Genomic DNA, 19,793 nt, shown 5'->3' with positions numbered 1-19,793 from the left:
CGATGGTCGGCAAACCGTGACTCGCACCGCGACTGCTATCCAGACTGCCGCGGTGTGTTTCTCGTCACTGTAATGTGGATAGATCCGCAGTGCGTTGTGAACACGCTGAAACAACCCACCTGGACGATCCACAACAAACAACAATCACAACCCACGATCCCACGTTTGCGCCTTACGGCATCCCGTTCACCCACGCACAAAAGCAAACAACGGCCCCAAACCTAGCAGTCTGCGAAAGTCTGGAACCGCTTCCTGCACGGGCACCTTGCATGCATTCTCTTCGCCCCACAAGCACCAGTCATCCACCGGCCATGCAGCTCGCGCTGTGACTACCCGCCTAAGTACCATACTTTGCTCTCGAGTCTGTTGTCACACGACGCGACACCATAGGGTGCGAGGGGTGCTTGCGTCGGAGGATTCCTATAGCGCTAGTAGGACTGTGATGAGGTTATTGGTGGAGAGAAAGAAGGGTTAGTGTTGTGCAACGGTGGTGTTTGGATGCTGTATGTGATCTCATTGAGATATCTAGTTCGTCGCATGCCGGTTAATGGGAACATGGTAGGTATGGAGGTGAAGCAAGGTATGTGTAGCATCTTGGATATTTGTGCTGGCGATTGATTGGTGAATATGGAGCATGTGAAATTCAGATATACTTCAATACTACAAACCGCAACAAAGGAACATCTCTGTGAGCACCTTGACGGTATGTGTGAACACCTCTACGATGTACTAATATCCAGCAGAAGTTGGTTCTTTCTCAATTACAGCATGCATACCTTCTGCCATATCCTCGCCATCACACCCCGGATATGAGTAGCAACTTGCGTCTCTGTTATGGGGAGTTTAAAAGCAGCCTCTATTGTACAACAAATTCCATCCAATTCCTCACCATTTCGCGTGGTACTCTTACGACCTCAGAAGCCATCCGTTCATCGAGCATTTTGATTGCGCTTCTGATGGCCACTCTTCCTTCTCTGCATGTTATCCATTTCGCTTCGTTTTGAGCCCTCGTTTCCTTTAGCTTTGACTCCAGACGAACGAAGCAGTCTTCGTTGGTTGTCCACACGTTTTTTCCTCCCTCATAGAATCCATTTACGATTGTCCAGTCGCAGTCAAGTCTGATAGTAGGTAGAGATTGCGCAAGATTATGGCACAAGCCACTCAGGTCTCTCGCATCGCCGTTGAGACGAGTCCAATCATTGAAAGGACTGACCGCGAGCTCGGTCTTGAAGTTCTTCACGACCCTAATCAGGTGTTGAGCGGCCTGTTCTTGACCAAGTGTTACCACTCGGACTAGGTCCTTCTTCTCTTCGGGTTCTTCTGGTTCACCCGTCGTAGGTCTCACTTGGCCTTTCGAGTAACCTTGTACGGCACTGGGTTTGGTTAGCGAGAGTTGTTAGACTATTCTTGGAGATAGCATACGTGGAGAGACCTGTGAGAACACCCGTTTTGACAGCCGAACTGATGGATTGTTTTGCAACTTCCTTGCCCGCGCTGCCAATCACTGCAGTTCCTCCAGGTATGACAGCAGTGATTGAAGACAGCGCTCCATCGACAACAATTCTCTTGATGCTCACTTCACCCACGTTTCCTTTCACATTCTGGTCATCGATGGTAGTGCTGATCCCATACTCGCACGCAATGCCAGCGGTCGACGCCAGCGCAGCACCACCCGCGGCACCAAGAGGGCCGCCAGCCATGAATCCAGCAACCGCGCCCCCAGCCGTGAGTGTGGAATTTGTAGCTGTAGCAGCAGCGCGCTTGGCATGTTCAGGATTGCCTGCTAACAGCTGAATACCTGCGGTAACATGTCCAATAACTGGCAGTTTCTCACAGAAATGCGTTGCGCCTCCATCGCGTGAGAAGGCATCTGCAATGCCGCTCCAGAATCCCATGGTGTAGGAATTGATATAAGAGATAAAGAATGTAAAGGTGGTAAGAAATGCCGTTCAGGAGCTGTGAAGTATAGGATTTCTTTATGAGCGTCGTCAGACTGGCTTACTTATAGTAAGCCGCAGTTCCTCAATACACGGACACCCCGTGTTGAGCTTGCCGAATGTACTTGGTAGATATTGGATCTCGCGCCCTCGAGTCGTTGTTTACCCTGGTAGATGAAGGACAGGTGCGCTCTTCAGCAAGCCACATAATTGAGGCTTCGGTAACCATCTTTCAGTATAGCTAATTCGGACGACATTCGCTTCAGCTTGCAGTCAAGCCAGTCCAAATAGTATGTCGAATAGACATTATTGAGGATGTCAGTCTGATTTTGGTTAGGGCGCGGGTATCCCGATGGGCTGGCCAGCCGCACAGGCTTCGTGCGGGCCGAAGGCGCCTCGAAGAAGCCATCTCCTTGGTGTCACAAGAGCATATTACAGGCTCTCATCATCTCCCGAGGTCAAGTTGCGTTCACCAAGTGCAGGGGCAGTGATGGGCTGAATTCTAGATGGTCTTTTCGCGTTGCACACGCTGCTGATGCGTGCGGTCGGCTATTATTGAGAGACGGAATGTGGGGCGCAGGGCATGTCCAGGAGGTCAGCCATGTGTGGGCCTCAGCCTCGTGAATTTACTCCACCTCGACGCTGCTCGAACTTACAGCTGACTTGGTCTTTGCGACACGACAACAGCCTCCACGATACAGACGTCGCAAATCGAACCGCACCAAAGACCTCGTCTATTGCGCTATTAGTCTAACAGAAGAGCAAGTCACCAAGCGCTACTCCACAATCCCGAGTCCAAATCAAAGTTCCTTTGCAAAAGCTCGCATTGTCTCAATAGCCAGGCGAACATGCACGCACAGCTTTATCACAGCGATGGAGATGCCACCTAAGCATGTGCGATTTATGCACACTCCGTTGAACTTCAAAAACAAGGAAATACGCCTCCTAACGATCGATTCGAGTTCAGACCCGTCTAGTCCAATTCAGATCACTTTGGAGCACGTCGACTTTAGTGGGCATAGTGATGCTCTCGCTCGTTACCACGAGGAGGTGGCTAAACTTGGAGGGGAGTATTTGATTAGCAGCGACAAGAGAAAGGCTGTTTATCAAAGGTTCACCCAAGAAACGTTCCATTTCATCGCGTTATCGTACACTTGGGGCCCTGAGTTTCCAGTGCACGACATACTCGTTACAAGCCCTGACTGCCGAGGCTGGCTTTCGATTCGGCAAAATCTCTACGAATACCTGAAGATAAGACGAGACTGTAGCTCAGCTTGGTTATGGATCGATCAAATATGTATCAACCAAGAGAAAAACGATGAGAGGGCCCACCAGGTCAACCAGATGGCAGATATCTATAGTGTAGCCACCGTCGAGGCCTGGCTTGGTTCTGGGTTCAAAGGCAGCGATAAACTTGTAGATTTGATAGTCCGCGAGAGTCTTTTCCGGAATCAAAAGCATCCCCGCCAACAATTCGTGAGCCAGCGAGAAACGCGCACAATTCTACCATCTTTGCACTGCTTCATAAATCTACCATATTGGTCAAGACTGTGGGTTATACAAGAGATTTTACTTGGTAAAGTCGTCAATATACGCATTGGCTCGAAGACCCTCTCATGGGACACATTATTTTCGGGTTTAGAAAGACTGGATGAAGCATGGAAGCGTCTAGATGACAAAGACAAAAAGGCGGGTCTGCGAAACTATAAGGGTGGAGCAGGTGCACGAATCTTTACGATTGGCTTAAGGCGAGGTGAAGTTCCCCAGGACTGGTTCGGTGTTGGAGGACTGGTTTGGGACACGCAATGCTCAGATCTGCGAGACCGAGTATTCGGTGCCATGGGCATGGTCCGCCCATCGCTTCGATTATTTCCCGATTACTCGATGCATCCGCAAGACATATTACTCATGCTCCTCACTAAGCAGGTTGAATTCATGTTTGCTGATTTGGGCAAGCCGGGCGGCTGGGATGATTTGATTGCCAGGCGTCGCAGACAAACGTGTATGCGCACAGCAGCGAATTGGCTCGCGCAACTCGAGGACGACGAGAATAGGATCGATCCAGAATCTGTCCGCCGTCATTTATTCAAGATTCTGCCCTTGGCCCCACCCGGGTGCGAACCGGTCTTTAAGACTCTACGAACATGGCGACTCCAGTACAAATTATGGCACACAATACCAAAAAAGCGCAGCAGGTGGTAGTGGCCTGTACGAGCAGGCCCTGCGCGGCTCGCACTTCTATCAAATTCCTTCAAGCCTAGAGTGTAATACCTTGTTCCTGTTCATGACAGCGTGTTTGCAGATCAGTATAAAATCTAGCAAATTAACTCGTAAAAGAATATCCTGATAAACTATGCAAGAACCTAGACATCCATCTTCCTCCTAAATCCCCAACGTCTTCGCAAAATCATTCTTAAGCCTCTTCACCGGCCTAGATACCGAGAACTCCACACCTAGTCCTCTCTCGGTGCTTCAGACTCCGGTAACCTCCTTTTACCCCTAAAAGCAGCTCTCGCGATCTCAGTATCCCGTTCATCATTCACAGCACCTCTCATCTTCGCGCCTCTCTTCGCTCCGTTCACGATCCGATAGTCTATGTTCTTGGGATCGGTTTCGATAATAATTCCTACGGCGCAACCAGGGCACTTACAGTGCAGTCTGATTATCTTTATACTGAGATAGGTTTCTGGGAATGAGAATATGGTTTCGAGGAATTCGTGGGTGTTTATGGGAGCGGAAGGCTTGATGCAAAGAGACCCAATAAGTATTCGCAAACTCTCCTTGTAGTGAGGGTTAAGGGAGTGTGGGAGGTTGGAAGTTAGGAAGGACTTCCGTGTCCCATATGAAGCTTGATGAGAAGGGTAGGGTGGGCTGTACCGTGGATCAGCAACGACTTCCTATCCAATGATTCGGACCAATTTCTATCAACTCCATAGACACAGAACGCAAATCCAACGATTCCGAGATGTTTACGAATTCAACACACCCGAATTGCTCTCCCATGATTCCGTGGCCTGCTATAAGACGGGAAGGCTCGCCTTTGTCGAGGCAACAGCAAAGCACACCCTAAAGGTATACACTACAACTTGTCTTATCAATCATCAACGTAAAATATGGGGAATACCTTTACGCTCTATTATGCAACCACCATCTATTTCGAAAACAACAACGCTACCATAACCTTAGTAGCCTGAAAAGCACCCTTACTGCGAACAAGAGAAGCAAAGGTTTGGGGTATCTTTCTAAAAGCCGCAGCACCATCACCTGTCTCTGACCAAACCTGGGGAAAGGCGGCCTCGACAGTAACCTCTGATTCCGCTTCGCCTGTCCAATCGAAGCTGATTTGCCAGTCAAGCTTTAATAGGACGTGTTTGTCTTGTAGAATTAGGGTGTTGCGACCTAAGTTCCTGCTTAGGTCTTTGCGTGTGATGGTTTTCACCGGCTGGGTGTTCTCGGTATCCTCCGCAGTCCGACCTACGAGTAGATGCGCGAATGTAGTTTCGCACTTGTGCCAGTATTGCGCGCGCTTCTTTGCAATCTCCCAGTACGAGTCGATAGCCCAGGAGGCATTACCGAGATCTCTTTCCTGCGCTCTTGTGCGAATGAAGGTGCCCAGTTCGCGCTCAGCCCATGGTGAGATCCGTAGAAGATGCATGTCAATAATCTCGTTCGCCAATGCGTCGATTGTGATAGAGACTTGGGCTGTCAGTAGCTTCTGTGGGCCCGTAATATCAATAGTATGCTTCTGGTGAACCCGCCGTGAGGCTGGGAAGACCTTGCCGCGAGGAAGGCTCAGTTGTGTGGAGAAGTTGAGTGATGTAAACATTTCGAGGTAAGGCAAGGGATCCGCGAGTTCCACTGGGCGGTGCGATGGAACTGGCTTATTCGTTTGTTTCGGGCGAGGCGGAGGAACGGAGAGGGCTGCGAATGGTAGGAATGAACAAAGCAGACTTGATACTGGGGCAGGCTTCTCCGGCTCTGTATCAGTACCAGCGATATCGGATATGAACTTCCTAGTACTGTGTCAGTTTCTGCTTGATTACCATGGAAGACAGTTATACTCACTTCAAGCTGTCGCGCTCTGGAGGCTGTAAAGGATCCTCGTGACCACGGCGCTGCTCTTTGGCCACCTCTTCAATGCATCTTGACACTTGAGACTCTAACTCTTCTACTTCACGCTGCAGGCGTGCCTTTTCTTGCTTCCTTCTCTCAATCTCTGGATCTGGAGGTTGTCTCTTTTGTGCCGCTTCTTGGGTGATGTCCTCCACAGGACCGTCCTCTATGAGCCCGGTGATGTCGTCTGACTGTACTGCTGGCGCTTTCGAACTGGGTGGAGGCTGTTTTACGGGATCTTTGACACGTGGGGGTCGTTTGCTTGGTGATGAGAAGAGAATGCCTCGGCGTGGCAGTTTCAACTTTTCGAGTCCGTTTTGTGATGGTGTTCCTGGAAGTTCTGGCTCATCTTGCCCGCCTGGTAGTTCCGTTTCGCTCTCTTTCCTTCCTCGAAGACCGTTTCTAGCCAACACAGCTCCTTGTCTGTTGCGCTTTGGGGACGCTTTAAGAGGCGATGTAGAGGAGAGGAGGTTTGGATAGTTGCGCGCAAGACTGGCTCTGGTAGGCGACGCAAAGGAGGGTCGTCGCGGAGGTTTCCTTAGAGGACTTGATGTTTGTTCGTCAGGCGAATTGGTTCTCCTCCGCTTCGCCGGTGGTTCGTTCATGATGTTCGCATATGTCGAATTAGTTGGAGCCGTAGTATCGGCGCGTATTTTGAGCGTCCTCGTGGTAGGAATATACTTGAATGTAAGGGTGTACGTGCTGGTGGGGTATGCGACGATAACAGTGAATGCGACGCGTCGCGTGTTGTTACCCTGTCGGCGTTCGCTGCAGCTTTTGCCGACGTTCGGAAAGGCGGCGCAAAATGACGTCGAACAGTCAATCGGTACGTTCCATCAGCTCGCGAGTTGTCAATCGACGAAAGTGGCCAACCTCGATATGTCATAGCAAAGCATATTGAAGTACTTGTGACTGCTTCATCTTTCGAACATTTCTTTGGAACCAATGGAGCACATGGCATACTCAGGCCCACTGGCATTGCGCCAGAGGCTATGCGCTTCATGTCTGAGATCATGGCGCAGGTCGCGTGCCTCGATAGAGGCAGGACGGATGGGGCTTCAGAATAGTGATCGGATACAGCGTCGCTTCAAAGGATACATAGCGCCGGAAGGCGAACAAGCCAGGCCTATCACTGGCTTCTATGCAGGTTGGGCCCTCATTCATATTGTCTGCGAGACTAGAACTGACAAGATTTAGACATGCTGAAGAAACCGCTGTCAAAAGTACAGCCGCTATCCCACACGACGCCTGAGCCGCCAAAAGAGCCACCCAAGACGCAAAAAGAAGAAACATTCGCCAAAGCCCGTATAATCTTCGGCTCCACAACTGCATTGGAAGAACGTAAACAGGAGATTATGAATTCCTCCCAGAACATTGCTGGTGTACTAGTCCCTCCGCGACCTGAAGAACCAGATAATTGCTGCATGTCTGGATGCGTCAACTGTGTGTGGGATATGTATCGAGACGAGATGGAAGAGTGGGCCGAGAAGAGCGCTCAAGCAAGAGCAGCGATGCAGGCACAACGGCAGGAAGGAAAGGGGACAGGGAGTATGGTGGCGGGAGAGACGTCGCCGAGTCACGTTGCTACCAGTATGGACGATGATGGTGGCGGGAGTGAAACGAACTGGGACACTGGGTTCGATAATGCGGACAAGGACAAGTTGTTCGATGATATACCCGTAGGCATTCGGGAGTTCATGAGGACGGAGAAGAAGTTGAAGCAAGCACAGAAGAAGGCGGAGGCCGCTGCGGCAGCGTGAGCCTCGAAATGTGGCAAGACTCGTGGAGTTATCTCGCCATAGCATTTGTAGAACGTTCAAATACCCATCCATTACAGACCCCGCAATACTCTCATTGCATGCCCCAAACCGACACCAATTATGCTGCTCCCAACCACTTTCATCCCATCTAGTCTTCACCAACATCCACGCCCTTTGCTTGAAGGTCTTTCCGCGCCTCTGCTATTTGCTGCATGAGCTCCTTGTGCGCGTCCGGTACATCGTTGAAGGTGAAGACTCCCCAGCCGAGCTTGAAGAGGAGGTATGCGCCGAAGGAGATGAGAGCCCAGAAAGGGAGCTACAACCTGGTCAGTGAGAGTCCAGCAATAATGGTGAAGGTGGTCGTGGTAAAAGGTAGTGGGGCCGAGATGTTCAGGTAAAGCTGGGACTTACGACAGGGACAATCTCCTCTTGGACCTTCTGAGGCAGAGGGACGACTTGAAGGAATAGGGAAAGGTAGATCTTTCACATGTTAGCATACCAGTCTTTATATGTTAAGAGGTAAGGGGCTGCTATACGGAGGTCAGAAGCATGCCAATGCTGATAGTCTGCGTGGCGCGCGTCATCTTGGCTAACGGAGTGTTGGAGATGGGTTAAACGAGCGTCGGTGGTCGGAAGAAATGTGTTCGGGCGTGATACTTGACGTCGTGTGGTGTTTGAGTGTTCGGTGCCAGATCGCTCAATTGCCGCCAAGGGATCTGTTTCCAGGGGTCCAACGGAGCCGGACAAGGCAACGCCAACCGGCCAGTGGGTCGACGCTGCTGCAGGAGGTCACCGCGTCTTTCCGCGTCTGAGAAAAACAAGTGGCTGAAGCATTGCAGTTTTTCTGGTGTTAATTAAACACGATCCTACCAGTTGCTATTGTTTGTACGCTGGTTCCGGACTGAGAGTAGCTTGTTCGCCTTTTCCCCATCTCTCCCGCCACTATGCAGACTTGAGCCTTGCCACAACTTTGCAGCGATTGCCTTTCTTCATCCTCACACTTTTGCGATATGCCCCTACCCAATGAGGAGCTTGGCGACTATATAGCGTCTTTAGAGCGCCTACTTCAAGGGAACCCTGCAGGTCAGACCGCTGTCCTCACAGGTTACGTGCATAAGCTCGATGCGTTTGCATCAAGTGGGGACAATGAAGCGATAGAGAAGACCTTGCAGCTGTTCGGGACGGCTGTTGGCGGTCGTAGTATGTTGTGCCTCTGCTAGAAGCCAACCCTGCTGACAGTGTATAGAAAGATGGCAGGCTCCGTTCAGAGACAGCGGCATCCTTGCTTACGCTCTTCGTGGATTGTCTACCGTTCGCCATGAGGATCCCATAGCCAAGCAATACCTGAGAGTCATCGGCAACTCGGTTGCTGATAATGGTACTGTATCCTGAAAAAGACCTTCTTCCGACGCAAACAGTCTGACTGAAGTCAAGATACCAACAGGGAGCTCGCCGTGAGAGAGCTCCAAGCCATCGCTGGCTGTCTTCCATCGCCGGAGCTACGCTTGACCACATTGGCTGTACTTTTCAATCTTTGCAATGACTTTGGTGAGCAATGCCACAGGATCCTCCAGACATGCAGCTCATGCGAATAGAACCCGCCAAAGCTGCGGCGGCCGCTCTCAGACTGGATGCCACAATATGCACCTTTCTAGTACTTGACAGGATACCGGAAGCAGCGCTGGACTACGCCACGGACCTGCTCAGCTGGACCACGAGCAACTTGAGCGACGCTCAATTCAAAGACGAAGTTTCGCTCGAGACATTCAAGAGCTTGCTAAACGTAGCACTCCAATACGATGAAGACCATCATCTGGAATATGTGGCTATTCTAGTACATTACCTTCAAGATCCCGAGTTCCAGCAAAGGATAGCAACACCAAAACTTCTCGACGATCTTGTTACCCTTATGCTGGAGTTTGAGGCCCGGCTCGAGCCAGAGGATATCGACGCTGTATTCCAGGAGCTCGCAACGAGCAAAAACGCCGATACTGTCACGTCAGATGAAGCCCAGGTTCTTCTACTGGCACAGCTAATTGGGCTACTATCTGCTGCCTCAGCAACAGATGTCTTTGCACGGAATTTCAATGTCCGAAGTCCTGTCATTGAGAGACTGGAGGCAAAACTACGCGCGCCTTGGGACAGCGCATATCCATCTACGATATGCGCTTGTGTCATGGTGGGAAACCTGGCCATGTCTGATGAGGTTTGCATCGACATGGTCAAGATCATGGAGCTGCATGTCCGACTAATTTTGATTCTTAAGAAGAGCGATAAGCCTGCTCTTCTTTATGCCGCAGCTGGGTTCATGCGGCATCTTACGTTTCCAGAGGCTAACAGGGCTTTGCTTGCAGATGCCGGACTCATGGAAGCATGTTGTCGTATGCTCGTACTGGACGATCCTTCAGTCCGTGGCGAGGCAGCGGCCATGCTATGCAAGCTCGTCACCGGCAACTTCTACAACATCGAGAAAGTCATGTACGAGACGGTCGGCCCCGATACAGAAGCAATCGATCCGGAGATCTCAGCCGATACTGTAATCTTCTCCCATATCGTCGAGCAAGCTCTCGCTCCAGCCAAACCACTACCAAGCACTACAATGAAGAACCCAATGGTCGAGCTTGGTCGTACCATTGTCGCCATGCTACGATATCTTGGACGACCAAACGCAGAAAAAGACGTTGAAGCAGTACAAATACAAATCTTACAGGTACCTCAGATTGCCCGACCGATTGCCCAACTAGTACGACAACGCTTCTACCCCGAAGCCCGATCGGAAGGACTGCTCGGTCTAGGCTTATTAGCCCAAACACTGGAGGGCGCTGCAGCCATCGCTGAAGAGATCAAGGAGGACAGTGGCTTACTTGAGACGATCAAAGAACACGCCAACGCAACGGAAGCAGGCCTCGCACAACAAGCCCCATCGACGGCTAGCAGAGACCACCAGAACGCGATTGTGCTGCTCCAAGCGCTGCAGAACAATGCGGTAAGAGAACTCCAAGAAGCCGTCGGGGAAGTACTAAGGACTTCCAGGCTGACCAAATGGACGCAATACTCTCGCATTAGGCAGTCATTGTCTAAACACCAGGGGCGTCGATCTTCGGGTGATGTGAGCACATTAGGTAGTCCTGGGGGAGCCTCCCCTGGGAGGGTCAGAGAGCTGGCACGCAGGGCTACGGACTCGCCTGGGACGTTTCCAGGTAGGAGTAGGGGTTCCACGTTGGTTGGGGAGGGTACTGATGAGCGCCCACGGACCCCCTTGGCGAGAGAAATTAGGGGAGAGTTCGAAGAGGTCTCTCCAGGCACGGTCGTCAAAGAATCCCCGGCAAGAGAACGATTAAAGGGCAAAGGAATGAAGCGGACGAACACGGCGCCACAATGATTTCTACGACATGATTATGTTTTGTATCTACATCTTCTTAATAAATCACTCTCCACTTAATGACAAATATGTTAAAAGTATTTCCTCGACGTGCAATGTGTTCAAAGGTGCGCTCGTGGTACTGTAGTCGCAACAGTATGAATATAACGTATCTTCACCAAGATCTCTACCTAACACCACATCCAGCCACCTCAGAAACCCCATATCAATCAGATAAAACTTCAAACGATCTCCAACCACTGAAAGACTTGCGAAAAGCAGTGAATAAGCGGCAGTGGCGTTCCAGCCTCACGGTGTAACATCAGCGTAATCAAGAGGGCTCTGATTGGTCGGATGAACCACTCACACGATTCTCCCGCTAGCAATCCAGGGTCCATGACATAGTACATAGAAGTGAGTGACAGGTATAAAGAAGGGTTGTCTGTCGATATAGAATTATTATCTACAGCTCATTCTACACACACTACTTCGACTATCTTACGAGTTCCAGCAAACTACCGCACTTTTACCAAACACTTCAACACTACCTACCTACCTACCTACCTCCACCACAACATCCAAGATGGTCTGCTGCGGACGTAACAACGGCACCTGCGTGTGCGCCCAGGAGGCAAAGTGCTCTTGCGGAAAGCAGCCTGCGCTCCAGTGCAGTATGTCTCCTCTCCCTCCCTCTCCTTCTCATCTTCTACCCACCTATCGCTTATTGCATGTACTAACAAAACTCTCAGCCTGCGAAAAGGCCGTCTCCGAGAACAAGCTACCAGAGGACTCCTCAGCATGTGCTTGCGGAAAGCGAACTGAAAGTATGTGATATCCTAGGCCGGTATGCTATTGAATGAAGTTTCTAACAATACGGTGTAGATGCGTGCAACTGCGGTCGCGCTGACAACAACGGTTCTTCTAACCTCGAGACCGACTTTACTACCAAGAAGTAAATGGGTCGGGGTGGTGTGAAGGTGTGCGATGATGATGCATTTGAAGCGTGGGGATACCGAAGAGGCATGGAAGGGTGTTTTTGGCGTTTACCTGGACTGTCGGAGGCGATTGGGCCTGACTGAGAGAGTCGAGAGATTATACCTGATACCAATGAATGATAATATCCAGATTTGAACTTATGCTCTTATTCCTTCTCTGCTTTGCACGAAGAACGCGTCGACGCGTCTTGCTTCGGATACGTATGAAGCGCGCAGGTATGTTCTTCTCCGCAGATGTCTTTGACTTGGAGATTGGCCATACTGTGTATACCTACAGCAATCCTGAAGGCTTTCGCATTCATAAGAGATCTGCCTCTCACAACTGCCGCACCCTCTTAGCATGTATTCTCAACTTTTGTATATAGGACAATTCATCGATCGATAGCTTGCGGTCGAGCTCGGGGAAGAGCGGCGGGACGATCGATCGGGATATGTACACACGTGAGCTGTCGTGGTGATGCCATTTGCGGGTTTCCATCTGGCCATGCCGTAGACTGAATGCATTGGTCGCTGTATGCTATGCTCAGTATGTATGGGATGACTTGCGGTGTCGTCGCACGGTGCAGGAGCTACCCACGCTAGACCCTGTTTGCTTGGCATCCATGTGTAGAACATCCACTTCTACCCACCGTGACCTGTGCATCCAGGGAAACAGCTGGATAGCTTCTAGTGGTATTGTGATCCTTTTTTGCGTGTTCCAATTTCATGTCCTGCTTTCGATTGCGCCCTAAGCCTGCAGCCAGCCTCCAGAATCCGCTGACAGGCGCCCCTTTCGCGAACTATCCACCTCCGCTCCGCAGCGCGCACGCCGGCATAAACCCTGCCTCGAGGCCCGTACCGCACCACTCCATAGCGCACCACTACCGCCGCCGCATTGTCGGGCTATCTACCAGGTGGGAACCGCCCACCCACCACGTCTACGACCACCAGCATGGCGGCCTCGGTCACGTCCAAGATGGCAGCGAGGGCTGGCGGAGGCCTCTTCAGCCGCGAACAGTCGGGCAACGTGCCCACGATGCGAGGTACATGACGGCATACCCACGATGCCAGAGATGGAGCTTACACATTTGGACAGGACTGGTCTCGTTCATCGCTGATCTGAGAAATGCCCGCGCGAGAGAACTGGAAGAGAAGCGCATCAACAAGGAATTGGCCAACATACGGTGGGTACACGCTGCCGAGTTCCTAGGATGTCCGGAAGGCTAACAGCGCTGCAGGCAAAAGTTTCGAGGTACTTCTTGGACACGCTTCCTACATGACCTTCTCTGACAGACTTTCCCCCAGATGCCGGCCTGAATGGCTACCAGAAGAAGAAATACGTCTGCAAGGTACACACGCCACTCACCGACTTTCCTGCTCCATCGCTGACTCTCGCAGCTTCTATACATTTACATACTCGGTTGGAACGTCGATTTCGGACATCTCGAAGCGGTGAACCTCATCTCGGCGACCAAATACTCGGAAAAGCAGATTGGATATCTCGCCGTTACCCTATTCCTACACGAGGAGCACGAACTTCTACACCTGGTCGTTAACAGCATCAGGAAGGACTTGCTGGATCAGAATGAGCTCAACAACTGTCTGGCGCTGCATGCGATTGCGAACGTGGGTGGAAAGGAGCTGGGAGAAGCACTAAGCGCTGAAGTTCACAGACTTCTCATATCACCGTTAGTGGCACGAGACGAATTCAATGGCGAGGCTGACGTCGGATAGGGCCTCCAAGGCATTTGTGAAGAAGAAGGCGGCTCTCACACTCCTGCGGCTATACCGGAAACACCCTGCGATTGTACAGCACGAATGGGCCGAACGTATAATATCGCTCATGGACGACCCTGACATGGGCGTGGCGCTTTCGGTAACCTCCTTGGTCACCGCACTCGTCCAGGACAATACCGAGCAGTACAAGGGAAGCTACATCAAAGCAGCAAACAGGCTAAAGCGGATAGTCGTGGACAACGAGTGTGCCGAAGGCTACTTTTACTACAAGGTGCCATGTCCGTGGATTTTGGTCAAGCTGCTCAAGTTGCTGCAGTACTACCCACCTCCCGGTTCGTACCGCTTCTCGCTGCTGAGGATTACACGCTGACAGAAGCAGAGGACTCACATATCCGGAAATTGATTCGCGAAGCGCTCCAAAAGATTATGGACTCCGCGCTGGAAATGCCCAAGAACGTACAGCAGAACAACGCGCAGAATGCCGTCCTGTTCGAAGCGATCAATCTCGTAATACACCTCGACACAGAGCAAGATCTGATGGTTCAAATATCGCAACGGCTGGGCAAGTTCATCGCATCTAGGGAAACCAACGTGCGCTATCTAGGACTGGAGGCCATGACGCATCTGGCTGCCCGATCTGAGAACCTCGACCCGATTAAGAAGCACCAGGCAATCATCATCGGATCGTTAAGAGACAGGGATATCAGTGTGCGAAGACAAGGTCTGGACCTACTATACAGCATGTGCGATCCGACGAATGCACAAGCGATCGTGAACGAACTCCTCCGATACCTGCAATCCGCCGATTACGCGATACGAGAAGAGATGGTGCTGAAGATTGCTATTCTCACAGAGAAGTACGCTACGGACGTTCAATGGTACGTGGACATCTCGCTGCGGCTGATCGCAATGGCCGGAGACCATGTCAGCGACGAAGTTTGGCAGCGAGTTATCCAGATCACGACAAACAACGAGGAGCTACAAGTGTACGCTGCGCAAACGATCCTACAGTACATCAAGTCGGACTGCCACGAGACGCTTGTGAAGATTGGCGGATACCTGCTTGGAGAGTTTGGCCACTTGATCGCGGATAGCAAAGGTTGTAGCCCAATCGAGCAGTTCATGGCGTTGAGCGCGAAGATGCGGGGTTGCTCGTCAACTACACGGGCAATACTCCTATCATGTTACGTCAAATACGTGAACTTATTCCCCGAAATCAAGCCTCAGCTCCTTCAAGCTTTCCGCGCCTACAGCCATTCGCTCGATTCCGAACTTCAGCAAAGAGCATGCGAATACCTCACCCTCGCCACCATGCCCACGGACGACTTACTACGCACCGTATGCGACGAAATGCCGCCCTACCCAGAACGGACGTCAGCGTTGCTTTCGCGGTTACATCAAAAGCATGCCACCACCAGTGATAAACGAACATGGGTCATTGGAGGTAAGGACGCGAACGCAGACCTCAAAGAGTTCGGTCTTGCAAGGCAGAACACGTCTGCTGGCGTCAAGAGAAGCTTTACAGAACCCGTACCAAAAGACGGCAAGACTGACGCGACGAATGGCAACGGTGTCACCGCGATATCAAGCGATTTGGAGGGTCTGGATCTCAACATCGATGTGAACAAGACTTCCAAAGCACCGAACCTCGCCAGCGCTGCTCATTTGAGTCCTGACTGGGAGGTTGGATACACCCGTCTCCTACTACGGTCAGAGGGCGTACTCTACGAAGACCAGCAAATACAAATTGGTCTCCGAACAGAATACAGAGGACAACTCGGCGCGCTCATTTTCTACTTCACGAACAAGTCACAGTTCTCCATGGGGTCTTTCACAACCACACTCGACAACAGGTCAGCGGAAACCTTGAAAACAGATATCAAGGGTTTACCAGACACTACAATTGCACCCGAAGGCCAAACGCAACAAACTATCATGTTCGAATGCAAGAACGTCTTCATCGACCCGCCCACCATCCGCATATCTTACCTTGCCGGAGCCCTACAGGGCCTGACCCTCCAGCTCCCCGTCCTCCTACACAAGTACATGGAAGGCGCCGAACTCAGCGCAGAAGACTTTTTCAAGCGCTGGAAGCAGATTGGTGGCGCGCCGCGTGAACACCAGAGTATCTTCGGTCTCGTGAACAAGAACAGAACTATGGACTCGGAATTTGTTCAAAAAGTGGTTAAAGGATTCAAGTGGGGGATCGTCACGGGCGTGGATCCTAATGTAAAGAATATTGTTGGTGCGACGGTGCTGCATAGCAGTGAGGGCAAGTTTGGATGTTTGTTGAGGCTGGAACCGAACTTTGAGACGCAGGTACGTGACAGTGCTTCTGAAAGGAAGAACGCAAAGCTAACAAGAGACAGATGTACCGGATTACTATTCGTGCGACTGACGAGTCGGTTCCGCCTGTCTTGGTCAAGGCTATGCAAGATCGACTTTCGCAGGGTATCGAGGGAATGGCCTAGAATGGTTACATCTCTCGTCTTTGCAACTCCACGCCCCTCTCTCTCCACCACCGATATTCTTTACACCATCGCTTACTCTGATGTGTACAAAGCCTCCCAAGGACGACCCCTGAAATCGCGATTTTTTTGTTCATATATTAATGTTTTTGTTTGGAAACTTCTGGACTGTTGAGAAAGATTGTTCGATGGCTGGGCTGCATGTGTAGCGTTTGTTCTTGAAGGAAGGGAAAACATTAAGATACGGCGCATACCCTTGTTTTCTTGTTACATGTAGCATGATCATATATATATTGGAGCGTTCTTTTTGTGGGAATCGAATTTTGTGTGATGGCTGATTTTGATATTTTGGTGATTTACTACGACGGTGATGTAACAGAAGGGCGTAAGGGCGCAACTGCCTTTGAACCAAGGTAACAACACCGCGACTAGCGCCCAAAGCATCGATGTTACCTAGGAGAGTATAACCATGATTGAGTCACATCGCTACGCACTTTCTATATTAATGAGAATGCCGAGTCTTTGATGGAACTTGTTGTTGTCTGAACTACTTCACAAACTATACCTCAGTGCAACCACGATAACCCACACAACACACCACAGCAACCCCTATCTCAACCAACACTTCTACTACACCAACGATGCCGGTGACAACAGTTCCTGATCTCTCCTTCTCCTCCTCTTCTTCTTCCACCACTCCTTCCCCCTCCACCACTCCTTCCCCCTCCACCACAAAACCCGTCTTTTTCTGGAAGCCGCACGATGGCCACGGTTACCTCTCGCAATGGTACTGGTCCAGATTCAGCATCGACAACGAAACCTACGCCACAGCCGAAATGTGGATGATGGTGCAGAAAGCACGTTGTTTCAACGACGAAAAGATTGCGAGGCAGATGTTGGAGACTACGGATCCGAAAACGCATAAAGCGCTAGGACGAAAAGTCAGGGGGTTCGATGAGAAGGTTTGGAATGAACGTATGTATTCCCTATCTACATGTTGTTGGGAAGAGGAGCTTGTTGATTGTGTGACAGGAAAATTGGACATTGTTATGCAAGGCACGTATCACAAGTTTACGACCAGCGATGATGCGGAGAATTTGAGACGCATGCTGTTAGCTACTGGTGAGCGTGAGCTGGTCGAGGCTAGTCCGTTGGATCGCATCTGGGGTGTGGGGTTTGCGGAGAAGAATGCGGAAAGGAATCGGCATCGGTGGGGGCAGAATCTTTTGGGCAGGGCGTTGATGGATGTTAGAGCGAGGTTGAGGGAAGAAGGGAGGAAAGGAGGAAGTGAGGAAGTGAGGAAGTGAGGAAGTGAGGAAGTGAGGAAGTGAGGAAGTGAGGAAGTGAGGAAGTGAGGAAGTGAGGAAGTGAGGAAGTGAGGAAGTGAGAGGGATGGAGGGGTATTTGGGGAGGCACGTTAAAGACTGCGTGGGATGCTATTGCTGCGGAGTAAAATGTGTCAGGGTATTGTCAATCTATCGAAGACCGCCCAAGGCTTCGTGGTATACTAATGTTGTCGAGTAACGACATGGGTCAGTTGAATATCAATATATTGTGTTTTTCACAACCGTGTCCTTGGTACACGCAACGATCATTTTCCCAAATCGTCCTTTCATCTCTTTTTTGACAGCTCTCGTCCATGGAGGTCCAAGCGTCATACCAGCCTATGTGTAAGAGTTCAATAAGAAGTCGTCCCACTCCAATTCTAGCCGCACCTTGTGCAGATTTACCATGCAACTGACCGTGTCCCGAGCTCTAAGCAAAGAGTGATTATTGTGATTCAGTCTACCTTGCCTGACACGATCAAGGATAGAGGCGAGGTTGGGCATCTCTGATGTTGACTCTGGAGCACTGTAAGCTAGAAACTCAACAACGCCGACACCGAGTTTGAGGTAGCTGAGGCGTGGCATCTGGTTAAGCAGTTGGAGTGCGTATTCAAGATCCTTGCGTAAGGAGCTTTCTGTTCCTCGGAGCCTCATGTAATCGTTTGAATCCAGCTTCGCGAGTACGTATGGCTGAAAGTTGGGCGCCAGATTGGACAGGTACAAGGGCGAGTGCATGGATGAAATGAGACGGATCGAAGAGGCCACGGATAGTGAAGAACGGTATGGCAATTTTTTGTACACATGCCCTCTTCTCAGGCACAAAGAATCCAGAGAAAGCTGCGACGATGAGCTTGCAGGTGCGTTGGCTATCCGTCAACACGAAGGTGATGCATTGGAACATGTAGGGGAGCACCTCCATTATGAATATGCGGGAGGTGTGGCTGAGGTTCAACAGTATTTTGCAATTCTCGACATGGATGTTGTCGTTCTGATCCAGTGTTACCTTTATAGACTGATCTCCGGCATCGCTAGCAATATAATCGTAAATCCTCTGACGCAACTCGCGTGGAAGGCGCAAGATACCGGCTTCTGGCTCGACCATGTTTGGCATGCTTTGGGCAGATGAACAGCTTCAATGTCGATTTACTTATACTGGAGAGTCCAAGTTGTTTGTGATCGATATAACCAAGCTGGGTGATGGAGCAAACCTGGCGAGTGATGAACTGCTTGATATATGTAGTACTGAAGTCGAGCTGACGATGCGATAAAGACGCCTTCGGACAGATACATGGTAGTCATGCTGAGCGAATGGGTCTCTCAACGCGAAGAAATTATCCAGGCCCTGTGGTCTTGAACCCAACGAGCAACAAGATAACTGTGAGTACCTCCTGCGTACCTCATCTTTCAGTCAACTTATTAGCGTATATAGCTAATGCCATATGGAGTGGATTGCCCGTTAGTCCGGTGAGGGTCGTTAGGCACTGGTATCGCGCTATCGCCGGACAATTTGCGCAGGTATCGCCTATGACCAAGATGCGCTAGGTTAGCAATGGATGGTACCGGGGTGACGCACAGAGACGAGCTATTCGTAATCTCCGCAATCCAAATAACACCTATACAGAAAGCTCTGCTTGATAAAAGCCATCGCAAGAACACCGTGATTAGATTACCAGTGAAAGTAGTTGTGTATACAGGCGCGGTGTTGCATGAAGTCGCGTGAAATTCATTGGAACGAGTCGAAGACAGCGACAATATCGACGGCGGGAAGCGTAAGCGTATCAGAAAGGGGACGTGACGGGATGGAACGGGCAGACGGAGTACAATACGATGAGAGTCCGTACCGGCGTGAGCGACGAAACTCGCTTTCCTGAGTTGTACCACTCGCGGCTAAAGCATACTCTAAAGGTATACACCATATTCTGTTTTGTGAGCACATTAATACAAAACTCGGTGAATACCTTAATGATGTATAGGGGTTGGCTGGAGTTTCGAAAATACGAGCTTCTCCGCACTATGCGAACGATCAAGAGCAAGGTTCGTGATGGCTACGGCTGCATGTAAAGTGACCGGAGCTGGGAGCAGGTCGTGTTCCGCTCTGCTAACCAATCGCCTCGGCTC

At 50.7% G+C, this 19,793-nt stretch overlaps 8 protein-coding genes across 8 annotated transcripts; 5 read left to right on the top strand and 3 right to left on the bottom strand.

Moving 5' to 3' along the window:
- Positions 1-856: 856 nt before the first annotated feature.
- On the bottom strand, positions 857-1,895 carry ALTATR162_LOCUS2652 (uncharacterized protein; the record flags this gene model as incomplete). The annotated part of the gene is made up of 2 exons (XM_043310258.1): positions 857-1,373; positions 1,423-1,895. The coding sequence occupies 2 exons, from the start codon at positions 1,893-1,895 to the stop codon at positions 857-859; spliced, it is 990 nt and encodes a 329-aa protein (XP_043166193.1).
- Positions 1,896-2,810: 915 nt separating this feature from the next.
- Positions 2,811-4,139, top strand: ALTATR162_LOCUS2651 (uncharacterized protein; the record flags this gene model as incomplete). The annotated part of the gene is made up of 1 exon (XM_043310257.1): positions 2,811-4,139. One exon carries the CDS (start codon positions 2,811-2,813, stop codon positions 4,137-4,139), a length of 1,329 nt encoding a protein of 442 aa, XP_043166192.1.
- A 949-nt stretch (positions 4,140-5,088) lies between these two features.
- On the bottom strand, positions 5,089-6,655 carry ALTATR162_LOCUS2650 (uncharacterized protein; the record flags this gene model as incomplete). The annotated part of the gene is made up of 2 exons (XM_043310256.1): positions 5,089-5,950; positions 6,003-6,655. The coding sequence occupies 2 exons, from the start codon at positions 6,653-6,655 to the stop codon at positions 5,089-5,091; spliced, it is 1,515 nt and encodes a 504-aa protein (XP_043166191.1).
- A 445-nt stretch (positions 6,656-7,100) lies between these two features.
- ALTATR162_LOCUS2649 (uncharacterized protein) lies at positions 7,101-7,810 on the top strand (the record flags this gene model as incomplete). The annotated part of the gene is made up of 2 exons (XM_043310255.1): positions 7,101-7,197; positions 7,248-7,810. The coding sequence occupies 2 exons, from the start codon at positions 7,101-7,103 to the stop codon at positions 7,808-7,810; spliced, it is 660 nt and encodes a 219-aa protein (XP_043166190.1).
- A 148-nt stretch (positions 7,811-7,958) lies between these two features.
- On the bottom strand, positions 7,959-8,394 carry ALTATR162_LOCUS2648 (uncharacterized protein; the record flags this gene model as incomplete). Its single annotated transcript, XM_043310254.1, has 3 exons — positions 7,959-8,126; positions 8,222-8,290; positions 8,347-8,394. 3 exons carry the CDS (start codon positions 8,392-8,394, stop codon positions 7,959-7,961), a joined length of 285 nt encoding a protein of 94 aa, XP_043166189.1.
- A 426-nt stretch (positions 8,395-8,820) lies between these two features.
- Positions 8,821-10,876, top strand: ALTATR162_LOCUS2647 (uncharacterized protein; the record flags this gene model as incomplete). The annotated part of the gene is made up of 5 exons (XM_043310253.1): positions 8,821-9,010; positions 9,057-9,188; positions 9,245-9,358; positions 9,406-10,796; positions 10,844-10,876. The coding sequence occupies 5 exons, from the start codon at positions 8,821-8,823 to the stop codon at positions 10,874-10,876; spliced, it is 1,860 nt and encodes a 619-aa protein (XP_043166188.1).
- Positions 10,877-11,754: 878 nt separating this feature from the next.
- Positions 11,755-12,127, top strand: ALTATR162_LOCUS2646 (uncharacterized protein; the record flags this gene model as incomplete). The annotated part of the gene is made up of 3 exons (XM_043310252.1): positions 11,755-11,842; positions 11,921-11,995; positions 12,054-12,127. 3 exons carry the CDS (start codon positions 11,755-11,757, stop codon positions 12,125-12,127), a joined length of 237 nt encoding a protein of 78 aa, XP_043166187.1.
- A 970-nt stretch (positions 12,128-13,097) lies between these two features.
- On the top strand, positions 13,098-16,353 carry ALTATR162_LOCUS2645 (uncharacterized protein; the record flags this gene model as incomplete). The annotated part of the gene is made up of 8 exons (XM_043310251.1): positions 13,098-13,188; positions 13,242-13,329; positions 13,384-13,397; positions 13,451-13,494; positions 13,544-13,833; positions 13,880-14,214; positions 14,262-16,201; positions 16,252-16,353. The coding sequence occupies 8 exons, from the start codon at positions 13,098-13,100 to the stop codon at positions 16,351-16,353; spliced, it is 2,904 nt and encodes a 967-aa protein (XP_043166186.1).
- Positions 16,354-19,793: the final 3,440 nt, after the last annotated feature.

This window comes from Alternaria atra (assembly GCF_907166805.1).
Source record: "Alternaria atra isolate CS162 genome assembly, contig: 21, whole genome shotgun sequence".
NCBI classification, from domain to species: Eukaryota; Fungi; Ascomycota; class Dothideomycetes; order Pleosporales; family Pleosporaceae; genus Alternaria; species Alternaria atra.
The sequence above is the reverse complement of the archived record's forward strand: the minus strand, read 5'-3'. Positions and strand labels throughout refer to the sequence as shown.